Raw genomic sequence first — 24,582 nt, 5'->3', positions numbered from 1 at the left:
GTTTGAAATCACTTTGTGACCCTTGCCAGCTTTATGTAAATCAACAATTCTCAATCGTAGATCCCCTGAAAGGTCTTTTTGGTGAGGCATGGCTCACATAAGCATGTGGTTCTTGTGCAGAGCAAACTCCAAAAGTTTGAGGGTTTTTTTCAGTCAAAGTAGCTGTAGTCCACACCTCCAAACTCATTTTCTTAACCAGACTCCAGGTGTGCTAAAACCTGACTCCAACTAGCTTTTTTCAGGTCATTAACTCAAGGGTTCACATACTTTTTCCACAAGCACTGAGATTTTTTTGGTTGTTCTCAATAAAGACATGAGGGCTCAGAATTTGTTATTATTTTAGGCACATTATATTTGTCAATACCCTTGACTTAGATGAAGATCAGATCACATTTTATGATAAATTTATTCAGAAAACTATGAAATTCCAAAAGGTTCACATACTTTTTCTTGCCACTGTATATGTACCTAATGTAATGGTGTGGGGGGAGCACCCCGAAACAAAGTTTAACACCTGCATTTGATACCAAAACCGAGCCTTATACACACGAAATAAATTATCCGCCCACATCCCCCTATTATACACAAAATGCACAAAAGAGAAGAGTTTTTGTCCTTGAAGTCAGTCTCTGGATATGTCCAAGCAGAGCTTGGTGAATATACTTGATAGTCCTCACCAGATATTCCACCATTGCTTGTAGTTATGAGAGTTGCTGGGTGGAAAGGGTGTAGCACCACAGAATCAGTAGTCAGCTGGGTGACTGGCTTGTTTGTTGGAGGATGGCTCAATGATCGCTGGAGAAGAATGTAACTACAGGGGTTGAATCTGATTTTGATGTGGAGACTCCTACCCAGAAGAAGTAGGATAAACAGTGTATGGGCAGGATGTGTGGGGTCCTCCCATGTTTTATTTGTTTGTTTTAAGGCATTTGCTTCGGTTATTACACTATGTACAGTATGATTAAATCTTGGATTAAATCTTAGAATTGCATGCACGATTGCCATAACAGCTGTTAATGTACAACTGAGATGTGTTACATAAATGAGTGATATGTAGTTTAAGCAGCTTGGTACTAAGAAATGGAGACAAACTCAGTCACGTAATCTCATTGAAGCTTTTACCTCATTGAAGCTTTTATTTTAAAAAGACACTAACAATGCACTTTTTTTTTTTTTGCACTCTTTCAGACTCCTCTATTTATTGGTGTATAAATAAGTTTTTTGTTTTTTTGTATGCAATGAGGAAGTGAAATTGTTATAAATAAAAGTTTGTTCAGTTCAGTGGTGGTATCATTGTGTCAAACACAGAAGTAAAATAATAAATAAATCAGTTCTGCATATCGGTTATCGGGCACGTAAACATGCACATAATTGGTACTGGTTGTAAATCAATATCAGTTGATTTCTACTTATGATTACGTATAAATAAATAGCTTTAAAACTAGAACTATACAGAGCCAGTTATTTTTTTAATTTTTTTTTTTTTTTGTATTTTAATGAATTTGGGGAAAACTACAATCCAAAATAGAATTATAGTAATACTATGCCAATTTTGTTTTGTTTGTAGTTGTGGAATAATGGCTACTGACAAATTGGATGCATACACTGGTGGAGTATACTCTGAATATGTACCGGATCCCTTTATTAACCACATTGTGTCTGTGGCTGGCTGGGGCGTTGACGAGAATGAAGTGGAGTACTGGATTGTGCGTAACTCCTGGGGTGAGCCGTGGGTAAGTGCGATGCAGTGAGTACAATATGATCACATAAGAAAAGATGGGGGAAAATAAATAATAATAGCTATTTAAATTAATTGATTAGTTTAAAATATTCCATAAGATATTGAAAGTAAAAGTTAAAAAAAATCTGCTGGATGTCTTGTTAATTTAAACACGCTGATGTATTTAAAGATTTTGTGTCACACAAAGTTATGGAAGGTACACTGTGTAGCGGTTGACACTGGGACTGTGCCAGTAAATAGGGGTAATAAAAAAAATTATGCACTCATAGAGCACATTATCAGGAACATCAGTACACCTACTCATTCATGCAGTTCTCTAATCAGCCAATCATGTTACAGCAGTACAATGCATTAAATCATGCAGATATGGGCCAGCATGAACATGACTGAGTTTAGTGTTCTTCAATGGCCTTCTCGGTCACTAGATCTGAATCCAATAGAACATATTTGGGAAATGGCAGAAACTGAGATTTGCAGCATGAAAATCTGCAGGAATTGCATGAGGCAATCATGTCAAAATGGACCAGAATCTTAAAGAAATGTTTCCAACATCTTGAAGAATTGAGGCTGTTTTGAGAGCAAAGGGAGGTCCTACCTAGTATTAGATTAGTGTCCCTAATTAAGTGCCAAGTACTCAGTGAGTAATAAAAATATTTTAAAGACAATAAACAAAGTAAAATGGAGACGAAATTCAGTAAGAATGTAATAAAATAAAGAATATGATGATTTAAAGGAAAAGCAGAAACAGTGGAAGAAGAAGTGGGATACCATGTACAAACCATAGTGGTGAAGTGTTGTGCAGTGAGCTTTGTGAAAAGTATGGAGGAAATGTGTGTAGGTGGCAGATAAATTGGATACTAGACCTGTGGATAAAAGCTACTCCTGAGGCTTTCAGTGAGGGTCATGTGGTTGCAGAGGTATATGCCTGATCTCAGGAGACTAAATAGTCTGGGTGAGGAAATGTCCTTGATTATTTTCAGGGCTCACAGCCTGTCCCTCCTGATGTAGGTATCTTGCAGGGAGGGAAGTGTTGTTCTGGTAATACGTTCTGTTGTATGTTTTTGCTTGAAAATTATTTGCTTCACACACAGTGTGTGGTATCAACTCTGAAGTTTTAGCTGTCAATGTCTGGAATCAGTAAATCTTTTTATTTTTTGGGGATCGACTGAAAAAAGTGTGAACTGATGGCAGAGACTATGTATTAAAATATATATATAGTTTACGCTAGAAAAATTAAACAAGTGCTTATTAACACAAGCTAAGTGATTAAACATTACATAATCCACAAGTGGAAAAACTTGGTTGGTTTGTTGTTTATTATTATTTAATAATAATGTTTAATTTGTGATCTATTATTCCTTTGTACAGGGTGAGAAGGGCTGGTTAAGGATAGTGACTAGTGCTTATAAAGGTGGCAGTGGGAGCCAATATAACCTGGCACTTGAAGAAGACTGCATGTATGGGGACCCTGTATTGCCAGAAGGGTACAGATAATGATGAGAACATGGAGAGCACCCAGATTCAACTTGGCCTGCACCACTGCAGCTGTTGGCCAACTCTACTAAATCCTTAATTCAGTTGATTTAGGCATTGAGTGTCTATGTACCTGCCATTACTGCAAACAGTTGTGCAGTATGTTATTATTAATGTGGAAATCAGAATCATACACCAATGAATCCCTGCCATTATGCTACAGCTATGTAAACACGAATGTTTTACTCATTGATTTATTGACCACTGTAGAACACTGCATGTGCAACATGGTCCTGATTTAATCACTAAAGTGTTTACATAAATTGTAGCTTTTTTTCCCTTTACATCAATCACACCCATCTTGTTTTAACTATCACCTTTTACTTGATCTTAAATAAATCTTTGAATTATTGAGCAAATTATAATCTCTCTAATACTTCACAGCAACCAGAGGTTAATCAATTTCCTTTTTTATTGAAAGAAAAATATCATGCACAAAGAAAAGGTATAATCAAAATGGTCACAATGGATTCTTACCACAAAGCACATTTCAATAATAAAAAGCTAACTTTTACAATAACTTACATTAAGTGTTTAACAATTGTCTCTCAATGCACTTTTATTCTAAACTGCATATGTTGATGCCGGTGAGTTTTCACTGGCCTCTTGATTGGACATTACAATCCTGGTCTTCTCGGCTTAAAACAACTGGAAGGTTTCTGCAGGTTAGATGTGTTGGCTGGTCTCAGTTTATCATGATGAAATTGGATTTGCAGTGTGCTAAAAAGAAATTGAATTAAAGAATAAAGTCAGATTTAAAATGGGTACTTAAAATTAAGAAAGTATATTTTAAAACATAACATTTTATACAATAAAATGTGTCAGTGGATCAAACTGCAAAAGCTGTCAAATCTGATCAAATACCAAACCAGTGTTTGTCAGTACCAGACTGCTACATTCCTATGTCTTAGGGATTAATTAATATAAAATGGTAGCAATTCCTACACCGTTGACCATTCACCATGTGAACATGATTATGGTCCTTCTAGTCTTAAGGTTTGAGTGCACTCAAGTCAATTCCATTGTACCTGATGGTGAGTTGTGCCTGGCAAGATGCACAAACACATAGGCTCACTTTGGGCAAGTTGTAAGAAGCCTTTACTATTTGTAAAAAAAAAAAAAAAAAAAAAGCAGCTACATTTCTTCCAATATCCATATCAGAATCACATTTGGAAGGTTATTTAGATATTACACTATTCAGAGTTTCTGAAAATGACTGTAGTTCACTCACCAATGAATTCAGTCACAGGATCATGCTCCCCTTCAGTGCGGATGGTTCCAGCTATACTGTCGTTCTCCAGAATTGGTAAAAACAGCTGAACAAAGTCAGAGGTATATGGTGGAGTGATCACATCCAGAACCTCAAAGGGGGGGGGAGGCAGGTAAAAAAAGATTTGCTTTGATGTTAAATAAAAATTAAAACCACACTGCGCACTTGTTTTGATATGATGACAGCTTAGAATTGAAACATCCAATGCAATCAGTATTACACGGATTTAAAAACTCACTGAATGATTATGCCTCACCTCTGTTACAAAATATCTGATAAGCGAGATGTCTGTATTGAGTTTCTCCAGGCATTTACGCATGTAGCTGACAACAGGCAGGACATAGCCTCGACTTAAAAGGTGAACCATGCGATCAAGCAAAGTCTTCTTCAGCTCCAGCTAAAAACATACACACACGAAATGAATCTCGTGTATCCTGGGCCCCATTCATCAAATGAAATCAACATGTGTGCACACTTCAGTACAGATTTTAGAAAACAAAGGCAAAACTGTTTATTAGCCGAATTAGTGAAGCAGAATTAGTGGTACTTGCTGCAAATATACAATCACCATCAACTTTATTAGGAACACCTGTACATTTATGTAGTTATCTAATCCAATCATATGGCAGCAGCACAGTGCAACAAACTGTGCATATACAGGTCAAGAGCTTCAGTTAATATATACATTAGACATCAGAACGAAGGAAGAATGTGATCTCTGACTTTGATTGTGGCATGGATATTGGTACCAGAAGGGCTGGTTTGAGTATATCAGAAGTGACTAAGCTGGGTGGAATTGCCTAGTAGAAAAGAGAGGTCAGAGGAAAATGACCAGATTGGTTCGAGCTGCCAGGAAGGATATAGGATATACAGTAGATATAAGTCTACACACCCCTGTTAAAATGGAAAGTTTTTGTGATGGAAAAAAACCCTGAAACTAATAAATCCTCAGAACTTTTTCCACCCTCAATATGATATTACAACTGATAACTGGGGGGGGGGGGGGGGGGGGAATTATTATTATTACAATAATCGGCACACCCTTTTATAATTGGGGATGTGGCTATGTTCAGAATGGACCAGTAACATTCAATATCATGTTCAAAAGTAATTACCATACAGCTGTCAATGAAATTATTCTCATTAACCCCAAATAAAGACCAGCTATTTCTGTAGGATTTTCTTCACATCATATTGGTTTCATCTGACTGTGAAGTCATGGTCCCCAAAGAATTTACAAAGCATGCATGGTATCTAACTTGTCAAAAGTTATTGATCAGGAGAGGTGTAAAAAGAATTTCCAAAACATTAGATATACCATGGAACACTGTGAAGGCCCTCAACAAATGGAGTAAATGGAGCACCACAGTGATACTGCCAGGAACAGGACGTCCGTCCAAAATTTACAAAAGGAGAAGACAAAATCTTACCAGGGAGGCTGCTGAGAGACCTATGGCAATATTAAAGGAGCTGATTACTGATTACTGATTACTCTGTGCATGTGAGAACAATCTCTCATTCTTCACGTCTTGGCTATGGGGTAGGGTGGCTAGACAGAAGCCTTTTCCTCACAAAAAAACATCCAAGCTCAACTAAATCACCCGAAACCATGTGGCAAAATGTGTTATGGTCTGATGAGACCAATTCCAAAAGGTATAATAATTCTCTGGTCTTCATGATGGTTTCACCTTTTTAAAAACAAATGCAGTCTTCACAAGGCAAAAGACTGCATAGCCAGGGCTTAAAACCAAGAGCAGACAATCAGTGCTTTTAATTATTTTAGCAAATCATTCTAAAAGGGCACACCTAGGCAAGAAAAAACACCTGTCAGTCACATGTTGTAATATTTCCTAATCACTTGAAAAATTGGTGGGTTCAAACAAAAGGTGCAATGTTTTACACAGTAAATGAAAGCTGAAATTCTGATTTCATTACATATTCATCTTTTTATCTCAAATCCAAATATATTCAGTGTATAGCAAATAAATAAGGATTGGCCTTGCCATTCCAATATATTTGGATGGAACTGTATATTTTAACATGTCTTTTTCCTCTATTTCACCCCTCCTAACCACCGGAGGTGAGAATCATCTAGATACCTCCTTGCACGCATGTGATTCTTGTGTCAGTATACTTTGGAAGCTGAAGACAGGCAACAGCTACTGTACAGTCATGTGAATAAATAACTACACCCCATGGAAATGATTGGCTTTGACATATTTGGACAAGCAAATATTTGATCATTTTTGAAACAGTGCCTATTAATAAAGCTGATATACTTGAACAAAACCACAAGGAAAAATAGCTTTTCAATCATTTATTCAACAGAAATATCAATAGATGTGATTGTTCTGTGGAAAAGGTAATCTACTCAGAAGCTATTGTTGCCCCCTTTAGCAGAAATAACATCTTGTAGGCATTTTGTATAATTGTCCACCAGTCTCTGACATTGGCTTGCTGGAATTTTTGACCACTCTTCCATGCAAGATTCTTTCAGTTGCAAGACATTTGAAGGTTTTCTTTCATGCACTCCCCGTTTCAAATCCCCCTCCAACATTTAAATGGGATTCAAATCCAGGCTTTGACTAGGCCATTCCATAACCCCCAATTTCTTCTTTTTGAGCCATTCCTTGGTGGATTTTCTAGTCTGATTAGGATCATTATCCTTTTGAAAGGTCCACTTTGAGTTCAACTTCAACTTTTGGACAGATGGCCTCTCATTATCTTCAAGCCCTATTTGATATGATGCCGAATTCATAGTTGAATCAATGAATCCAAGCTGTCCAGTCTCTGAGGCAGTGAAGCAACCCAAAACCATAACATTTCCACCACAGTTGGTATGAGCCAAACATGTCTGCTGTTACTGTAGCCAAACAACTCTATCTTTGATTTGTCTGTCCAGAGCATATTATTCCAAAAGGCCTGGTCTTTGCCTATATACTCATTGGCAAACTTTAGTCTTGCAAAGGCTTTTTCCTGGCACGCCTCCCATGCAGGTCAAATTTGTGCAATTTCTTTCTGACTGTAGAAGCATGCACTTGACACCAGCAGTTGCAAGACTTACTAGCAGATCCTGTGACTAAATTTTGGTGTTATTGGAGACTTCTTTTTGCATCAGACGGTCTGCTCTTGAGCTGAATTTGCTGGGATGGACGGTCCTGTACAAATTGGCAGTTTGTAGATGATTTTTCTTACAGTGAAATGATGTATTTCAAATAATTTGGAGATCTTTTTAAATCCCTTGCCAGACTCATTTTTCTGAAGGCTGTACAGAACTCTTTAGATCTTGGCATGAGGACAACTCAGATCTCAATAACAAAGGGAACACCAAACACTAGATACAGAGGGGTATAAATAAGACCGGTTTCACCTGCACTCCCTAAGCAGGTTCTGATCACTGGCACCCAATCTTGAACACCTGATTCTAATTTTATGGATTTGAAGGTGTGATAAATGTAGGGATGCACTTACTTTTCCATATTACTAATGTTTTTTTTTGTTGTTTTTTTTTTTTTTTTACAAAATGTCAATTTTGTGTCATTTGATAGAGTGTAACCTTTATTACTAGGCACTGTTTCAAAGAGGATCAAATGTTTGCTTGTCCAAATATGTCAAAAAAGCCAACAATTCCATGAGGTATACATATTTTTTTCACACGACAGTTTGTGTGTGTGTATATATATACACACACACACACACACACACACAGTTTCTACAAGTATATATACACAATGCATCCGTAAAGTATTCACAGCGCTTCACTTTTCCCACATTTTGTTACAGCCTTATTCCAAAATGGATTAAATTCATTATTTTCCTCAGAATTCTATAAACAATACCCCATAATGACAACATGAAAGAAGTTTGCTTGAAATCTTTGCAAATTCATTACAAATAAAAACAAAAAAAGCACATAACATGTAACATAATGTAATGTAACATGTAACATAACAAAATGTGGGAAAAGTGAAGCGCTGTGAATACTTTCCGGATGCACTGTATCAACCAAATCCAGCTATTCCATTCAAGTTCTCAAGTTAACCAAATCTGACCGTTTGGAATCACCATTATGAGTAAATTTGGCATCAATCTCTTCATCGTGGATTTATTAAGGGATGTACAAAAAACAGAGCATAGGTAAGTCTCGTATATTAAAAGCTCTTTAGAACAACAGTAATTTGTATGCTGTGTGTGGGGTTAGAGTATGTGTAAACATAAAGGCACCTGTTCCATGACGTCAAGTTGGGAATGTTCTGTTTCAAAGAGTTTGACAAGCAGCTGCAGCACCTGTGGGTGTAGGAGCTGATGGCATGTACTGATCTGAGAAGGAAATAGACCAACACAAATAAGTGCCCTTTTCATATGGCCATTCAGGTTTAGAAATCTCATTTAAAGAAGAAAAAGAACACCAAATGATTGTTGCTCAATTTATACACTGCTCTTGTACAATTTTACCTCATCCAATAAGGCCAAATGGATGGGGGTGTGATCTGTCTGCAGCTGAAAGTAACGAGGTTCTGACACAGTCCAATCAACCCACTTTAATACCCCCATTGCTACTACTGGAAACCTGACACACAAAAGACTTCAGGTTAAAATACAGTGACCTAACTAACTAAAAAGTGCATACGTTTTTACATGGAATAGTGAAAGAGCTTTTGTGTCTTTAGCATGTTCATGTATATAATAAATGCAAAAATAAAAACTTGTATTCAGTGTAGGTGCACACACCTGATGCACTGGTACAGAGTGCTGAGTTCCGCCACTAGCTCTGTAGCTCCTTTATTCTCATTACAGCACAAATTATGAACAGTCTCAATGGCTTTGGAAGTGGACTTCAGCTCATCCTTATTGATATTTACACGCTTGCTCTGAAAGAAAAGACAGATACTGTGAAATGTGTTAAAAAGATTAAAGGTTTAAGCAATTTTTCTCTTACTTCTTAATTAAAATCAATTTTGTAACCATGTTCTATTATTTGGTATCCATTGTTCCAAGTAACAACAGAGGAATTTCTTTTGGCTAGTGAATACCTTAACATTAAATTATTTCAAGTATTTAAATATGACAACTCTTACAGAAAACCAACATCTATAGCATGATGCATGTATTCATCTTTTTAAACAAGTCTTATTCATACCTTCTTCCATGTTTCCACCACACTGGCTGCATAGGCCAGAATGTGAATATATTTGTGTTTGTGATCCTGGTTTATCTTGGCTCCAGGTTTAAATAAAGACTGCATGAACAGATCCAGGAAGGCTGGAACACGGATCTACATACCCAAAATAGTGTTAGGGTTAGCCTCACTTATAAATCAACTTTGCAAACTACCAACACCTACTAGTAAGAGTCCTCATGAAGGAAATATGTAATATGAATCTAAAAGTTGAAGCGAAAAACTTGCACAAATAGACAGCAATGATGACCTATGTAATAAACAGTATTTACTTTAGGTAAAGATTTGACCGAAGTAAAAACAAAATAATCTAGCTGGACCAAAGTGGACTCTGACCAGTTCCACGGGCGGAGGGTCCATACTGCTGAACATCTTGAAAAGAACTGTGATATCTGCAGGATTAAGTGCTCCTTTGGAGAGCATTGCACCAAGAGCCTGGCAGGCACGTGGGTATGCTGCCGCTGTCCCTAGTGCCAATGTGATCTGACTCGCATCATGACCACTAGGAACAAAACAAAGCACACAAATAGATTTTAAAATCAAAGTTAACAATCCACATAAAAAATTATCTACACAATTATAAATTCACTAAAATGTTAGAGTAAAATTCTATTAGTGCCCAAGCAGTGAAGGTGTGTAGGCACCCTAACTATGTTTTATTCTTGCCGTTATTATTATTATTATTATTATTATCATTTAGTAGTAGTAGATATGGGAGTCTATGACAGCCTGTAGAAACAGAACAGAGAGAGAACAAAGTCTGTGGGTTTCATTCAAGCAGTCTCTCTCATCTCATTCAATCCGGGTTAAAGAAATAAGCATGATCACTGGAACCTTCATAGCTGCAGACATGAGACCACTCATTATAGTGAAGAATGCAGGAGGTTTAAAATGCAGACAGCTGCATGACGTTCAGTGCAAAAGCAGAATGACAAATAAAACACCCCCAAGCTTGAGACATTCACAAAAGTCACAACAGAAGGGTTGCATTTTTAATGGAAAACTTAGCTTTTGAAACAACAAATCAGAAATGTGTGCATGCCATGTTGATGCCTAAATAAGAAGAAAAATGTCTCTCCCTTTTCCACTTCCTGAACATTTTGGGCTAGTTTTAGGCCTTTTTGCACAATTCTTTGAAGAAATATTTCTGCAGCCCAGAGACAGCTCCAAACAGGCATTGCAGCTCCAAATGGGTGGTACAGCTACAAATATTGATCGCTCCAAATGGGCAAGCATGTTAACATGAGATTAGGTGGCTTGGTAGCAAATGATCATATGGGCCATCTTCCCTAACCCTTAACCTAACCCATTCCATAGATCACCCACTTGGAGCTGGCTCCAGGCTGCACAATTTTATGGGTCCTGCCAACACTGCACACTAATGAAAGTCTGGCCAGAGAGTTAATATTGACATTTACATTTATGGCATGTAGCAGATGCCCTTATCTAGAGAGTACTTTGAAGTCTCCATAAAAAACACGTCCTCATGCTAGATCCCTAGGTCAGGGATTAAGAGTACCATTAGTCTACCTTTTTTATGAGCTAAATATGAAAAACACTAGAAAAGGATTTTTAAATAACAACGCACTAATTTAAATACATGGTGAAGAGGTAGGTCTTGAGTCTTCACTTGAAGATAGCAAGTGACTGAGCTGTTCAGACAGCCACGGAAAGTTCATTCCACTACCTAGGTGCCATGATGTACATCTTCCTTGTACCTTGAGAGCTGGTGAGTCCAATCAAGCAGTGCTAGAGGATCAGAGGGAGCATAATGCAGAGAGGGGTGTGGTGCAGAGTGGTGGAAGCTGGTCCATTTTTGGCTTTGTAGGCAAGCAGAATTTAAATCTTATGTGGGCAGCTACAAAAAGCTAGTGAAGGGAGTGTAGTAATGTGGCAGTGTAGGAGAACTGTGGGGGGTTGAAAACAAATCGTGCAGCTTGTCTTAATTAACCATGTTTAATTTAATTGCATTCTAATGTAAAGCTTTTGCTCATTATATGCTGCCTCTGAATGGGTCACACAGTCAAGTGTCAGTTACTGTACTTTTACAAATCTTGAATAGTTTACTCGGTTAACAATGGACACCTAAGCATTGCCTAAATATGTGCCTTATTTCTGTTGTACTGAAAATGTATTGGCATTTAAACTAAACATGTCATCATTAATTTCAGCACTTTTATTTTCATCTGTTGCATTTTTCACTTTTTGCCAGCTATTAATTTTTTTTCTAAGAATGCTCTGTTTTTTTTTTTGTTGGTCCCCCCCCCTCCCCATCTAAAGTCAGCAAACAGAGGCCATCCATGTTGAATCTACCTGAAGTGTCTCCAGCAGCTTCAGTCAGGTGTATACAGAAAGCCAGGGCATTGGACATAGCAGGTAATCTTAGGGTCCTGAGTAGACATAGGTTTTCAAAGATAGTTATCCATGTAGAACCTAATTATATACACCTTCATCAGTCCGAGGTTAGTAAGAGTAATAATGTAGACGTGTTTAAGGTCATAACCTTACATAAGGTTATGTCACTGTAATGTAGCCCTTAAAAGGTAAAATAGAGTGAAAAAACTATATAGAAAGGTTGTTAACACTGCTAGATCAGCATATAATGACACCATAATTTGAAGAGAACAAAAAAAATCCTAGATTCTATTTAATACAGATTAAGATTCAAATTAATCTAGATTCAATGGCCATCTTCCCTAACCCTTACCATAACCCATTCCATATGTATCCTATTTGGAGCTGGTCCCACGCATTTGGTAATTAGCAAAGTTAATTAGTTAACAAAACCACCATAGAAGGACAAAAAACAACAGTATGCAGCACCAATGACTAAGAATATTTTCAGTGACAAAATTGAAAATATTACGCAAAAAACTCAGACAACTTGATGACCAACTACACAGAAAACAATACAGCCACGTCAGTAGAACACACTCAACTAGACTTTTGTTATCAGACAAACAGCTTATTTGAATTTAAATCTGCCACCTATCGCTCACCGTTAGCACAGATTAGCGCATAGAAGCAGCATACCAAATTTCAGGAGTACTACTTGTTGACCAAGTTTCACATCCGTACGACTTACAGTTTTGTCTGAACACCACCTTTCATTGGAGAATCAGAAGAGGAGAAGAAAAATCCTAACAAAAAACAATATGTTTCCAGCACTACATGCTGGTCAAGCCCCATAAAATTCCTAAAAAACAACATGATTAGACCACTAGCAACAACAAACATTGCTGCAAGCAGCGATTAACGGGGCCAAGCACCAAAAGTGCAGCAAACGCAAGGCAGAGCTTGGAGAACACGAAGAGGAGAAATAGAATGTACATGAATGAATGAGTAAAAGATAGGTTCAAAAGCACAGCTGAGAATAAGATTGAACAGGAAATTAACAGAACAGAGGCATTTATTTGCCTGCCAAGAGGTTGAAAGGTTACTGCAATGCTGAGCCACAAAAGAAAGGAACCGAATGACAACATTACACACTTAAAATGTTGCACCACAGAGGAATCGAACCCAGAACCTTTAAAATTTGTGCTCGTCATTCATCACAGTGAGCCACACAGAGAACGTAGGTTTGTTTTGCGAGAGCTTCCAAGGTGAGAATGAGCACACAAAAGCATTACCTATAATGTTAACCGATTAGCATGCTAAGCTAATTAGCATAAAACAAACACAGGCATGGTCGACTTCATAATTGTATTTCTCAGGAACGGTAGAGAATATCACAAATCTGTGCAGCTTGGTCCAAACACCTTCTGAACTGAATTTGAAAAAAATTGGACAAGATTTGTATTGGACAAAATTTTTCATTTACTCCAATACGGCGGACAAACGAAATGGAAAATGACGTATCTTTGGAATCGTCATAAACAAAGAAAAACTCATTTTGGACAATGTTTTCAAAAGTTGTGTTTTAACAAAAAAACCTTATATCTCTAGAACACTAGATGGCACTGCATTCAAATTTCTCAGGTACCTAGAGGACATGCCATGAATGATCTTGTGATGAATGATTTTGTGCTAATGTGTCAAATATTTTAAAAGATATTACAATATATGACAATCCAGGCAAAATTGGTATCCACAAATTCACCATGACCAGATAACGAAGAAGAAGATGACTAACAGAAACAATAAGGGCCACGCCCCGAAATAATAGTTACTTATGTGAACTTTCTGAATTACTTTTTTGGTACATCATGATTAGTAACCTAACCTCCTATTATAATGTTATAGTTGAAATGGAAACATGTTGTAGTGTCATGTGTGTTAACATTTCTTCAAATCATGTATTTAAAACATGCTACAAGATTGCAGTACAGGGTTATACTTTTTTTTTCCCTAAAAGTGTATTCTTTAAATAGTGAGTATTGCCCAATTGTTTATTAATATCTTACTACACCTTTGAAGGGCAAACTTCTGCACTTCCTGCCCAATGCGACGCACAACCGATCCGCCCTGCTCCTCCTGTGCTAGAATGGACATCATGGCTTGAGCAAAAAGGTATGTGTGCTCACCATGACACACCATCTTCTGCACAACAGACAACACACATGCAATTAATGCAGTAGATTTGACATAGTAGACAATAGTACAGACTCAACTACAAAGCCATCAGGAAATGTTACATTTTAAATAAAATAAATCTGGAGCAATTAAGGGCTCTGTCTTATTTGGCATCTTATAGTTTCCTGAGCGGGACACGTCACTCTGATGTCAGCTCTGCCTTCAGGTTGAAGAAACATAACAAGAGCCAGAATTTGAAGTCAATTTTTTTCCTAAAATGCTTTGTTGTGCTGTTGAGTGTCAGAATTGGTAAAGTGTTAATAAACATGTTAGTTTTTACCACATACTATTGAAACCCATATTTTTCCAGAAGACAGTTGTAGTTACAGGCAATTAGGAGGGATAATTGATCCGAGGAGCTCTGCCTTGCACTCACTTAAGTAGCTAACTATCATATTGGTGAAGTTGACTTGCTAAAAATTTAACAGGCTTATCCTGCTAGTTAGTCACTTGTCATGCCTAATTTACACTGCTTTAAAAACCTATGTAGCATGCGTAAAATCTACACATAGTAACTAGCTACCTAATGCTAAATAGCTAAAGCCGGGTTCACACTGTACGATTTTGGCCATGATTTGGTCGTCTGAGACAAATTTTGAGAATCCTAAAAGATTCCTATAATCCTAGGCCAAAATCTGAAGTCTTTTTTAGCTCCCCGACAGCCGATTAACGGCCGTTGAAATCAAATTTTTCCTACGATTACATTCTGGCAGTGTCAGAAGATTCGAGGCACAGTCCTGTAGTGTGGCTTCTCCTACTCCGTACGAGTCTTCTCGTGTGCATCCGTTTTTCACGTCTTGACTGTCATACAGTCTGACATTAATGACAACTGAGATCCTACAGTGTGACATGGCTTACATCGGGGATCAAGTTTGTACAGTTTGACAAGCAACAGTAGCAAAGGATTATTAAGTCTGGTGCACAGTGTGCGATTTTTAAGTCACTTTCTTAGTGAAGAGTTGCCTATAGGGTCAGCCCATCTCAAGTGGTCCAATCCAGGTTGCTCAGCTGTTTTTAATTTTCCTAATTTTTGAGTAGTTCCCCTGTATTGCCATTGCAAAAATCACCCGTTGGCGTATGTCTGCTATCTTTGCGTTATGTCTCAAAACAAATTTTGGTTATATGGCCGTTTATGGAAACCTCAGTATCTCATCTCAGGATTGGCCTAGCTTCTTGTAACAACAACTCATCTCTAGAGCACATTACAAGGTAATATTCTCTTTTGTATGGGGCAAGAAAGAGCAATTTAAAAATTCCCCCCACTTTCAGGTTGAATATCTCTGGTTTGGGACCAGATACAAACCTGAACTTCCACAGAAATAAGTATTAGTACTTTAATACCTAGATAGCTAGATAGAAGAGAAGCATTGGGTTTGGAGAAAGGAAAACACTGCATAACAGCATAAGAACATTATCCCATTTGTGAAACATGGTGGTGGTAGTGTCAGTTTGGGCCTGTTTTTGCTGCATCTGGGCCTGGATGATTTTCAATCATTGATGGAATAATTAATTCTGAATTATACCAGCAAATGAAATGACAGGACCTCTGTCTATGAACTGAATCTTAAGAGAAAGTGAAGAGAAAGTGGTTCATGCAGCAAGAAAGTGACCCTAAGCACACAAGTCGTGCTACCAAAGAACGGTTAAAGAAGAATAAAGTTAATATTTTGAAATGGCCAAGCAAATGTCCTGAACATAATCCAAAAGAAATGTTGTGGATGGACCCAAAACAAGCAGTTTGTGAGGAAACCCACCAACATCCCAGAGTTGAATGACTACCTTGTAACGTGCTCTAGAGATCAGTTTTTGTTCCAAGGAGCTAGGTCCATCCGGAGTAGAGACTGAGGTTTCCATAAACAGCTGTATAACAAAACTTTGTTGTGTGCTATGACACAAAGATGGTCGCCATAGCTAAACCAAGTTAAAAAAGTTAATTGTGGTTTTGCAATGCCAATACATAGAGGTGATCACACAAAAAATAAAAAAACAAACAAACTTTAAAACAGTCAGGTACCAACTTAATAGACCACTTGAGATGGAATGGACACGTTTAGCTACATAAACCTTTCTTCAGCTTATAAATGAGTTTATGGGTTACAAAAGAAGACATCTTTGACGTTGCAATTGTAAAACATTACGTCTTGAACGTATATTTCTCTCTAGTATAAACGCTCAGAGTTTATGAGGTATGTATAGATTCCCCTATGAAAATAATGCAATAGCAAGGCCAATTCTTCTTTTTTGCTATACAATGAAGATATTTGAGAGATCAAAAGATGAATACAAGATGGTAGATAAGACTTTTAGCTTTCCACATTTTTACATTTAGACACATTAAACAACTTGGAACATGACATTTTGTTTGAACTGACTCATTTTTCAAGTGATCAAAAATATTGGAACATGGGACTGACAGATGTTTCTTCTTGCCCAGATGTGCCCTTTTAAATTGATTGTGGCGAGGCAAAAACCACTGCTAACCCAGAAGAACAGTAAGTCTTGTCTGAATTTTGCCAAAACTTTTGCCATGAGTCGAAAGTGGAATTGTTTGGAAGACAGGGGTCCCATTACATCCAGCGTAAACAATACACAGAATTCCACATAAAGAACACCATACATACAGTCAAGCATGGTGGTGGAAGTGTGTCGGGATGCTTTGTGGCTTCAGGGTCTGGGCAACTTGCAATAATTGAGGGAAACACGAATTCTGCTCTCTACCAGAAAATCGTACAGGAGAATGTCCGGTCTCCAGCCCCATAAGTTGAAACTCAAGCGCAACTGGATTATGCAGCAAAACAATGATCCAAAGCATAGGAGTAAATCGTTCTCCAGTTATTGCTGCTAAAGGTGGCACAACCAGATTTTATGTTTAAGGGAGCAATTCGTTTTTCAGATTGGAGATTGGTGTTGGATAACTTTTTTGCTTCAATAAAAAAATTAAAACGGTATTGTATGTTTATTCAGGCTGCCTTTGTTATGTTGTATTTTGTTTGAAGATCTAAAATTATTTAGTACAAGATGTACACAAAAACAGATGTGAAAAAGACTTTCACAGCACCATATATAGAGGCCATATTACAATATGTAAAAACAGTAAGAATCAGAAGACCAGATTGGAATTCACAAAGAAATTCAGACATGAGCTACAAAAGTTCTGGAACCAAGATTAAACTCTACCAAAGTGATGGAAAGGCCAAAGGTTGGGGAAAGAAAGGATCTGCTCATGACCCACAACATATGAGCTGATCAGTCAAGCACAGTGGAGGTAGTGCCATAGATTGGGCTTGCATAGGTGCTTCTAGAATGGGCTCACTTATTATTGATGATGTAATTTAAGATTATAGCAGAATTTATTCAGATGTCTACAGTAATATTCTGTCTGCCAATTTACAGAAAAATGCATCCAATATAATTTAACTTCATTAGAACTAAGGAATGTCATCGTGCAGCAAGACAATTACCCAAAACACACTGCAAACACAACAAAGAACTTCATCAGGGGGAAAAGTGGAAAGTTTTAGACTGGCTAAGTCAATCACTAGAGCTTAAACCAACTGAGCATGCGTTTCATCTCCTGAAGAGGAGACTGAAGTGAAAAACACCCCAAAACAAACAACACCTGAAAGATGATGTGGTACAAGCCTGGAAAAGCATCACAAAAGAAAATGTGGGTCACAGGCTTGATGGAGTTATTGTAAGCAAGCGATATGTAACCAAACATTAAGCATTAATTACTTTAAGACTATCTGTTCCAATACTTTTGCTCACCTAAAAATTGAGTACACAGAGTGATTCTTATATAGCAACCGCCTTGATAAGTGAAATAAATTAGCATTTCATACAGACTAACAGAAACAAAATACATTGTTTTCTAGTGTAACCATGGTTTTAAAGAAGTGATACATTAACAATAGCATGTAATGCGTTTTCCAAAGCTTACAGCAAACTCAGGTAGGTTTTTCTCTAGGTTTTGTTCTCCTCCATCAAGCAGTGTGGAGAGAGAGGTACGCAACACTCGAGAGAAAACTTCCAGCTGCTGACAGGCTGTAGATACACTTGTGATCTCCCCTTGGTATCCTGCATCCGAGATCAGCTGACCATCAGCAAGGGCAATGAATATACAAAGCAGAAAGAAAAGACTCACTTATGATAATGGTAACTTTGCTAAAGCATAAAAAAAAAAATCTTAACTGTATAGTTGAAAGAACACCTAATTTTTATAAATATTTTTATTACTGCTATATAACCCTTATATAGGGAAACTGATTGCACTCTTTACAAATTCTCTCTGAGAATTTTGTGTTACCTTAACAGTAAAGTTGAGCATTAAGCAGTCTGGATGAGCTTCAGCTAGTTTGTAAAAGAGATCTCTCCATGTAGTGTGAGCAATCATTTGCTCCAACCATGCTGGTGTCTGGAAGAGAAGAAATAAGCAGATTACACACATTGAGAATCCATAAAAATGAAATTCATTGGTATTTAATTGAAATGATGTAGTTGCAGACGCTGTCTTATACATGGCAACATTTAATCACGATATAACAATAAATAATTTAGAAATTTTAAAGCAAGACTTTACCTCTCCCTCTACTGTGAAAATAGAGTCAGCTTTTTGTGGGTCAAAGTGTTTGATGAGGAGGCTCTTCAGATGGTTCTCTACTCGTTCCTGCACCTGAGCTGGCTCCACACCTAGAAACATATGTATAGGAAATGATACCGCTTACACTGGACATGCAAGGTACATACCACCAATACAGGGGTTTCACTGTCTCAGTGATCAGTCTCAATAAATCAGTCCCATAGAATCTCTCTTTTTTAAGTTTAGAATTTTATTAGAAATTAAAATAGATCAAAATTATGAAATGCTCAATTTTAGTTGAGAACAATAATAATCAAGGACTTGAAGGCTTAGTTCTAGCTTAATGCAATAAAGTAATAACCACAACAAGGTAACAAGATGTTCAATAATATAGCATTTATTGAAATAGAAAAGAATAAATAATTAACTATGAAACTAATTCTAAATAGCAACAGACAAAGAGGAGCTGCATGTGTGTGAGAGAGAGGACAGGAATGCGCGCATGTGTGGGAAAGAGTGCACACACAGTCACTCAACAAGCTCTAAGGCAGAGCGTGCGTCCACACACAGATGCGCACAGTCTGCTCTAGAGCTTGAGTATCCATGTGCGCATTCACACTGAGTTTATAAAAAATAAAAAAAATAAAAAAATAAAAATGATAACCACTAGAAATATGTGGCCCTATCTCCTGGTCTGGGAAATAAGGAGAAAAATGAATACAAATATGGCAGGGACTTTAAAAAGACTTGCACGGGGTGAATGGCTAGCGATAGAAACGATAAAAGATATTTGCAATGACAATAAGTTCCAAAGTGCAGTAACATTAATGGGAATAACCATAGGGATTTTGGATCTTGTTTTTCCACAACATAAACGGAAATCACTGACTGAGTGACTGTGTTAGTACGCATACAGTTACATCACATGCAAAAGGTGCAAAGGTCCCATTGTTTAAAAGAATGCTGATTTTAACTAACAGTTTGCAGCTTCAAATTACTCAACTTTTAAAGAAATAACAGTGGACACTATCTTTTCCTGCTGAGTCTTACTTGAAGACTTTTAGTTCGTCATGAACATAAGGATGCGGCTCGTGTGAATGAGTGCCGATGTGGCCTCTGAAGGGGTTGTCCTTGTTGGTTGTCTTTTGTCTTCATGCATGCATGTAGTTTGCATGTTGATCTGTCTGTAGATTCACTCCCTGACAAACATTCGATCACTTCATAACTTGCAGAGGTCCAGTCATCCAATGAGGTTGAAAACTGCTGTTTCGCTTACCATCAAATGTGAGAGTAAACTTGCACAGAAAAAAACAGATCAAAAAAGCATGATGCTAACTGGTTGCATTGGTTGATTCTATGCTACTGGGAGAGGTGAGCATTTCTCCAATTACGATCTCATATGAGAGAAAAGTAGGCCTCCTCTATCCACTAGATCACGCATGCCGATCAGCCTAAGAGAGGGAGCGCTTCCCTCTTTTACGGTTCATCCCAGTTGCCCGTTGAACCAAGGGGTGCAAACAAAGGCTGGTGAAGTCCTTTTGATGGTTTGCATGGGTGACGTATAATCATCTTAGGTGCGTCCTGTTTCTGTAAAAGTACTTTAATAAAGGTGCATCCCCTATATATGGATGTAGGGACACATACAAAGCTAAAATTTGTTGACACTACAAACTTTCTAACATTCTTACGGCTCTTTTACACTGATGAAACAGTTGTCATTATTATAATTGTAATGTAATGTAGACCTTACTTGCAATGTATGGTAAGGGAGAAAGGTGAAAGGTTATGAAATTTCAAAGCTAAGAAAAGTATTTGAATATGAATTTAACATTTTTAAAAATATTTTATATACACATTAAATTAAAATTGTGATGTATAAACATACATTTTTATATGCATGCTGAAAACAGTCAAAATGATAGGTTACAATTTTCATAACCCTTAATATAAAAGTATATGTTTTCAGAGTGGCCCAACTCAACATTTAGCTGCTCAATCGTCTGCTATGCTCACCCCCATGAAGTGAAGAGACGAGTAGTAGAGATAAGTGAAGTAAAATGGAATTTAGGAACCATAATGATTATAGGATTCCTAATTAAATATTTACTAAGCACAAAGTGTTTAACATCACTGTAGTAGAAAACATGCTATTTATGTAGAACATAAAAATCTTGCTTTTTGACTACTCTGAAAGTTCTTATTTTCCTGGGAATTCCCAATGCTGGAAAAAAAAAAAAAAAAAAAAAAACAGGATTTTGAGCTTTTGTGATCACAGAAATGAACACAAAATCAAGGAACCGCCACAGTATTTGCAGGAGCTTGCAATTTTACAAGATTACCACAGATTTGGGCCAAGATGCATAATGTGACGTCATCACAATGTGCATTCAGAAAACCCCTTCACAATTCATGTGCATCAAACATGAGTACAGCTAAAAGGTCTCATTTACCCACAAACATCACTGTGAAAGACCGTGCAAGACAATTTCGTGCAATTGCAATGTTGCCAATTCAAGCAGTTTTTTGCAAAAAAAGCAGCAAAATCTCTGCAAGTTGCATTGCGCATTTTGAAAAAAGCCACAGCAAAATCAAGCTTTTTTTGTTGCAACAATCACAAAAAACTATACAAAATCTTGTATAGACTGTCTAGTGCTTCCCCAAAATGTAATATGCTGGTTACAATGCATTTCCATATAAATCCTACAAACACAACCACTCATTCACGAGATATCGTGCTAACGAGAAACTCAGACGGACACACACACACAGAGATGCGCAAACCTGACAACAATTCATCCACTACCTAGTGGCTGAGCCATTTAAAAAATGACAATCAACAAGTAGAAACTATATCCATGCTTACAAATTAAAGCTACAACAAATCTATAAAATCGATAATAATCAATTATGAAAATCATTGACAAAGAAACTCATTATTGATTAGTTGGTCTGCGCACAGCACATAGGAGAGTACATACCAAAGTTGTGTCCCAAATAATGTGCTATACACTTAAACTGTGCACTAGGTACTCTACCATCTAGTATATGAATTTTAGAAAGGTAGTTTCATCTCAAATGGAATGCACAAGCACAAACCTGATGTTTATAACCAAAATACTCCACTGTGTGCAGGGGGTTAGGGAAATTGGTACAATTGTGATATTTCCTCTTAGTGTTAGTTTGTGTGTACTAATTGTAATTCCATTTTATGGTCATCAATAATCTTGGTTGAGACTCACCCATCTGAATGAGCCACTCAGCCAGCAGGTTCACCGTTTGGGCCACAGCAGAATAATTCTCAGACAGGAGTTGAATAACGTGCTCAGGAGAACCACCTGCCTGGAAATAGCTGGAGTAGCAAAAGACACAAAGGAAAAACTACATGTGTTTCAGTTGTTAAAAGGATAGTTCCCCCAAAAATAAAAACTGTGTCATCAATTATTCACCTTTCATGTCGTTCCAAACCCATAAGACTTTCCTTAATCTTTGTAAAAATAATACACCCCATGGAAATTGTTGTCTTTTTGACATATTTGGACAAGAAAACACTCATTTGTGACAAAAAACGCCCGCTCTTGCATCAACACACCATGCATGGGTCATTGTTCTCTCATGAACGCGCATCAGAGATCTATGCGGAAGTGAAGATATTTTGTGAATAAAGACTTAGTTTTAGTTTTTTTTGTGCACACAAAAAGCATTCGTAATGCTTCATAAAATTGGGATTAAACCACTGGAGTCACATGGATTACTTGTACGATGGCTTTATGAACTTATTGGAACTTGAGAGTTTTGGTTACTTGTACTGTAAAAGGAGGGAAAAAAACTCCCAGGCTTCATTAAAATGTCTTCATTTGTGTTCTGAAGATGAATGAAAGTCTTATAGGGTTTGGAACGACATGAGGGTACGAAATTGTTGACAAAATGAATATTTTTTGGTGAACTATCCCTTTAATGAAATAAAGGGATAGTTTATTCCCTTACCCTACTATTATGTAGGGGCGGGGCCCCCTGTAAATTCTAGGGGGCCCCGCTTTTAGACACAAAATTATCCTTTTAAATAAATAAGTAACAAAACGAGCACACAATAATTCACAGTATTTACAGTTTAATCAGACACTATAAAGCATTAAGCCAAATTAAAATACATTTATTAAAAACATATTTCAAGAAACTATATTTAGGGCATAAGCACTGAAAGTGCACAGGGCCATATTGTTTTCCTAAGAATTCACCCCTTTTTACACAGTACATAAACTTGGTGCTTATATTATACAAACTTGTACATATATTTACAAAACTCAGTACACATTATCACACAATCATTAGCTTTGCCTAAAAGAAAGTCAGCCATTTTTGATTTTGTGGATAGTGCATGCGGTGATCTTTTAATTACTCCTCTTAGGGGATTCATATGATTGTCACCAAACTTGGTCAACATTATACCAAGACACTGCCGAATCTAAATTGTGAAGGGATTTTTGATATCTCGAACGGTTCCACCATGGCAAGGCAATACATTTATGGCAAAAAAAGAGAAAAGGAAGCGTTTCATATCTTCCGAGTGCATTGAGGGATTTAGATGAAACTTGAGCTGTATATTTGGCGTGATATGATCACATAGATGTGGTTATTGTGAGTCACAGTCAGAGCACCACCAACTGGCAGTAGAAAGTGCAAGACTTGCATCTGATTTTCCAATAAAATGCTCATATTTACCTGAATTGCCTCAAACGTATATATGTCAAGACAAAGCTGATGTAAAATTGTGAAAGGATTTTTGATATCTTAAATAGTGTTGCCATGGTAATGCATCAAACATTAATAGTCTGAGTCTTTAACCATGAGTCTGACTCTTCAGGTACATCAGCGACGAAAAACCAGCCTCACAGAGATATGCTGATGCGAATGGGAGAGTTTTTTGCCATGTCACCAAGTTCTCTGTATTCTGCGCTCACGGATTTCCAAAAATCCACTAGTGGCTTCTCTGCGAGTCTCTGTGTGTTGCTTTGGTGTAGGAGCTGGCGGACACTCACTTTCCGCGCCATTACTGCCAAGTGTCTAAGAACCGTGCACCTATAAATTAACCGTGGTTTCAGGAAGAGCGACTGGCTTAACCGCACTTTTTCGGCGGTACACAGTACTCACGTTTTCAGCGTGTTAAACACTGTGGGCTCCATGATGTAGTCCCTACTGGAGAACTTCTGCAAGCATTCCTCCTGGACTTTATCGTCTGCCTCGGTGTCCGCGTAGCCGTCTTCTTCCTACAGAAAGTAACAATATGATGATAACAACTGAAGAGAACGCGAAACGTCTTAAATTATACTCATTTATATGGAAAAAAAATCCCATGCCATTAGTTCTGACTAATCGTGTTAGTTTGCTGATGTTGCTTCTGTTCCAGTTTTCCATAAAGCGTCCTAATTTCACAAATGATTTTACATTGCGACCTGAGAGCTAAATAGCAGCAGTTAAAATGGCAAGAGTAAACAAACAAACAACAATCAAGCTTAAGCTTTACAATGAGTAGTAGTAGTATACAGTATTAGCAGTATTTACCGCATGAGCCTCTTGCCCATCCCACTCTCCAGCACCGCTATAGTATTCATCCATAGTTACACGTCGTAAAGCAATGCGCCTAACTTTTTTTTTCTTTTTTACAGGTTGCCTTTACAATCATGCCAGACTCTAAAGAGTTGGCGCACATA

General features: G+C 37.4%; 2 protein-coding genes and 1 long non-coding RNA gene across 3 annotated transcripts in view; 2 read left to right on the top strand and 1 right to left on the bottom strand.

Moving 5' to 3' along the window:
• The window catches only part of ctsz (cathepsin Z), a 13,054-nt gene extending 9,421 nt beyond the window's left edge, over positions 1-3,633 (top strand). Inside the window, exons 5-6 of the mRNA XM_053637208.1 lie at positions 1,568-1,733; positions 3,110-3,633. Of these exons, the coding sequence (XP_053493183.1) occupies positions 1,568-1,733; positions 3,110-3,235 (292 nt within the window). The 3' untranslated portion in view covers positions 3,236-3,633. The remainder of the gene's footprint in view (positions 1-1,567; positions 1,734-3,109) is intronic.
• Positions 3,347-24,582, bottom strand: nelfcd (negative elongation factor complex member C/D). Its single transcript, XM_053637206.1, has 15 exons — positions 24,434-24,582; positions 24,023-24,138; positions 22,114-22,223; positions 18,875-18,984; positions 18,602-18,709; positions 18,236-18,388; positions 14,132-14,262; positions 10,060-10,225; positions 9,685-9,819; positions 9,276-9,415; positions 9,000-9,114; positions 8,769-8,864; positions 4,801-4,941; positions 4,506-4,635; positions 3,347-3,994 (listed from the first exon to the last, which is right to left on the bottom strand). The coding sequence occupies exons 1-15, from the start codon at positions 24,485-24,487 to the stop codon at positions 3,960-3,962; spliced, it is 1,740 nt and encodes a 579-aa protein (XP_053493181.1). The 5' UTR covers positions 24,488-24,582; the 3' UTR covers positions 3,347-3,959.
• Positions 10,237-17,475, top strand: LOC128615270 (uncharacterized). The gene is made up of 3 exons (XR_008387176.1): positions 10,237-12,099; positions 14,140-14,232; positions 16,730-17,475. It is a non-coding gene; the product is annotated as an uncharacterized LOC128615270 (long non-coding RNA).

Source organism: Ictalurus furcatus, chromosome 12 (assembly GCF_023375685.1).
Source record: "Ictalurus furcatus strain D&B chromosome 12, Billie_1.0, whole genome shotgun sequence".
NCBI lineage: Eukaryota > Metazoa > Chordata > Actinopteri > Siluriformes > Ictaluridae > Ictalurus > Ictalurus furcatus.
Note: the sequence above shows the minus strand (reverse complement) of the source record. Positions and strands in the feature narration are given on the sequence as shown.

What these genes read in the sequence shown, in the direction of transcription:
- nelfcd (XM_053637206.1), bottom strand. Translation starts at nt 24,487, where the DNA reads ATGGATGAATACTATAGCGGTGCTGGAGAGTGGGATGGGCAAGAGGCT. An exon ending in ACTCTGTACCAGTGCATCAG is followed by an intron (nt 9,115 to 9,275) that starts GTGTGTGCACCT and finishes TTTGTGTGTCAG; the next exon opens with GTTTCCAGTAGTAGCAATGG. An exon ending in TCAGATATTTTGTAACAGAG is followed by an intron (nt 4,636 to 4,800) that starts GTGAGGCATAAT and finishes CCCCCCTTTGAG; the next exon opens with GTTCTGGATGTGATCACTCC.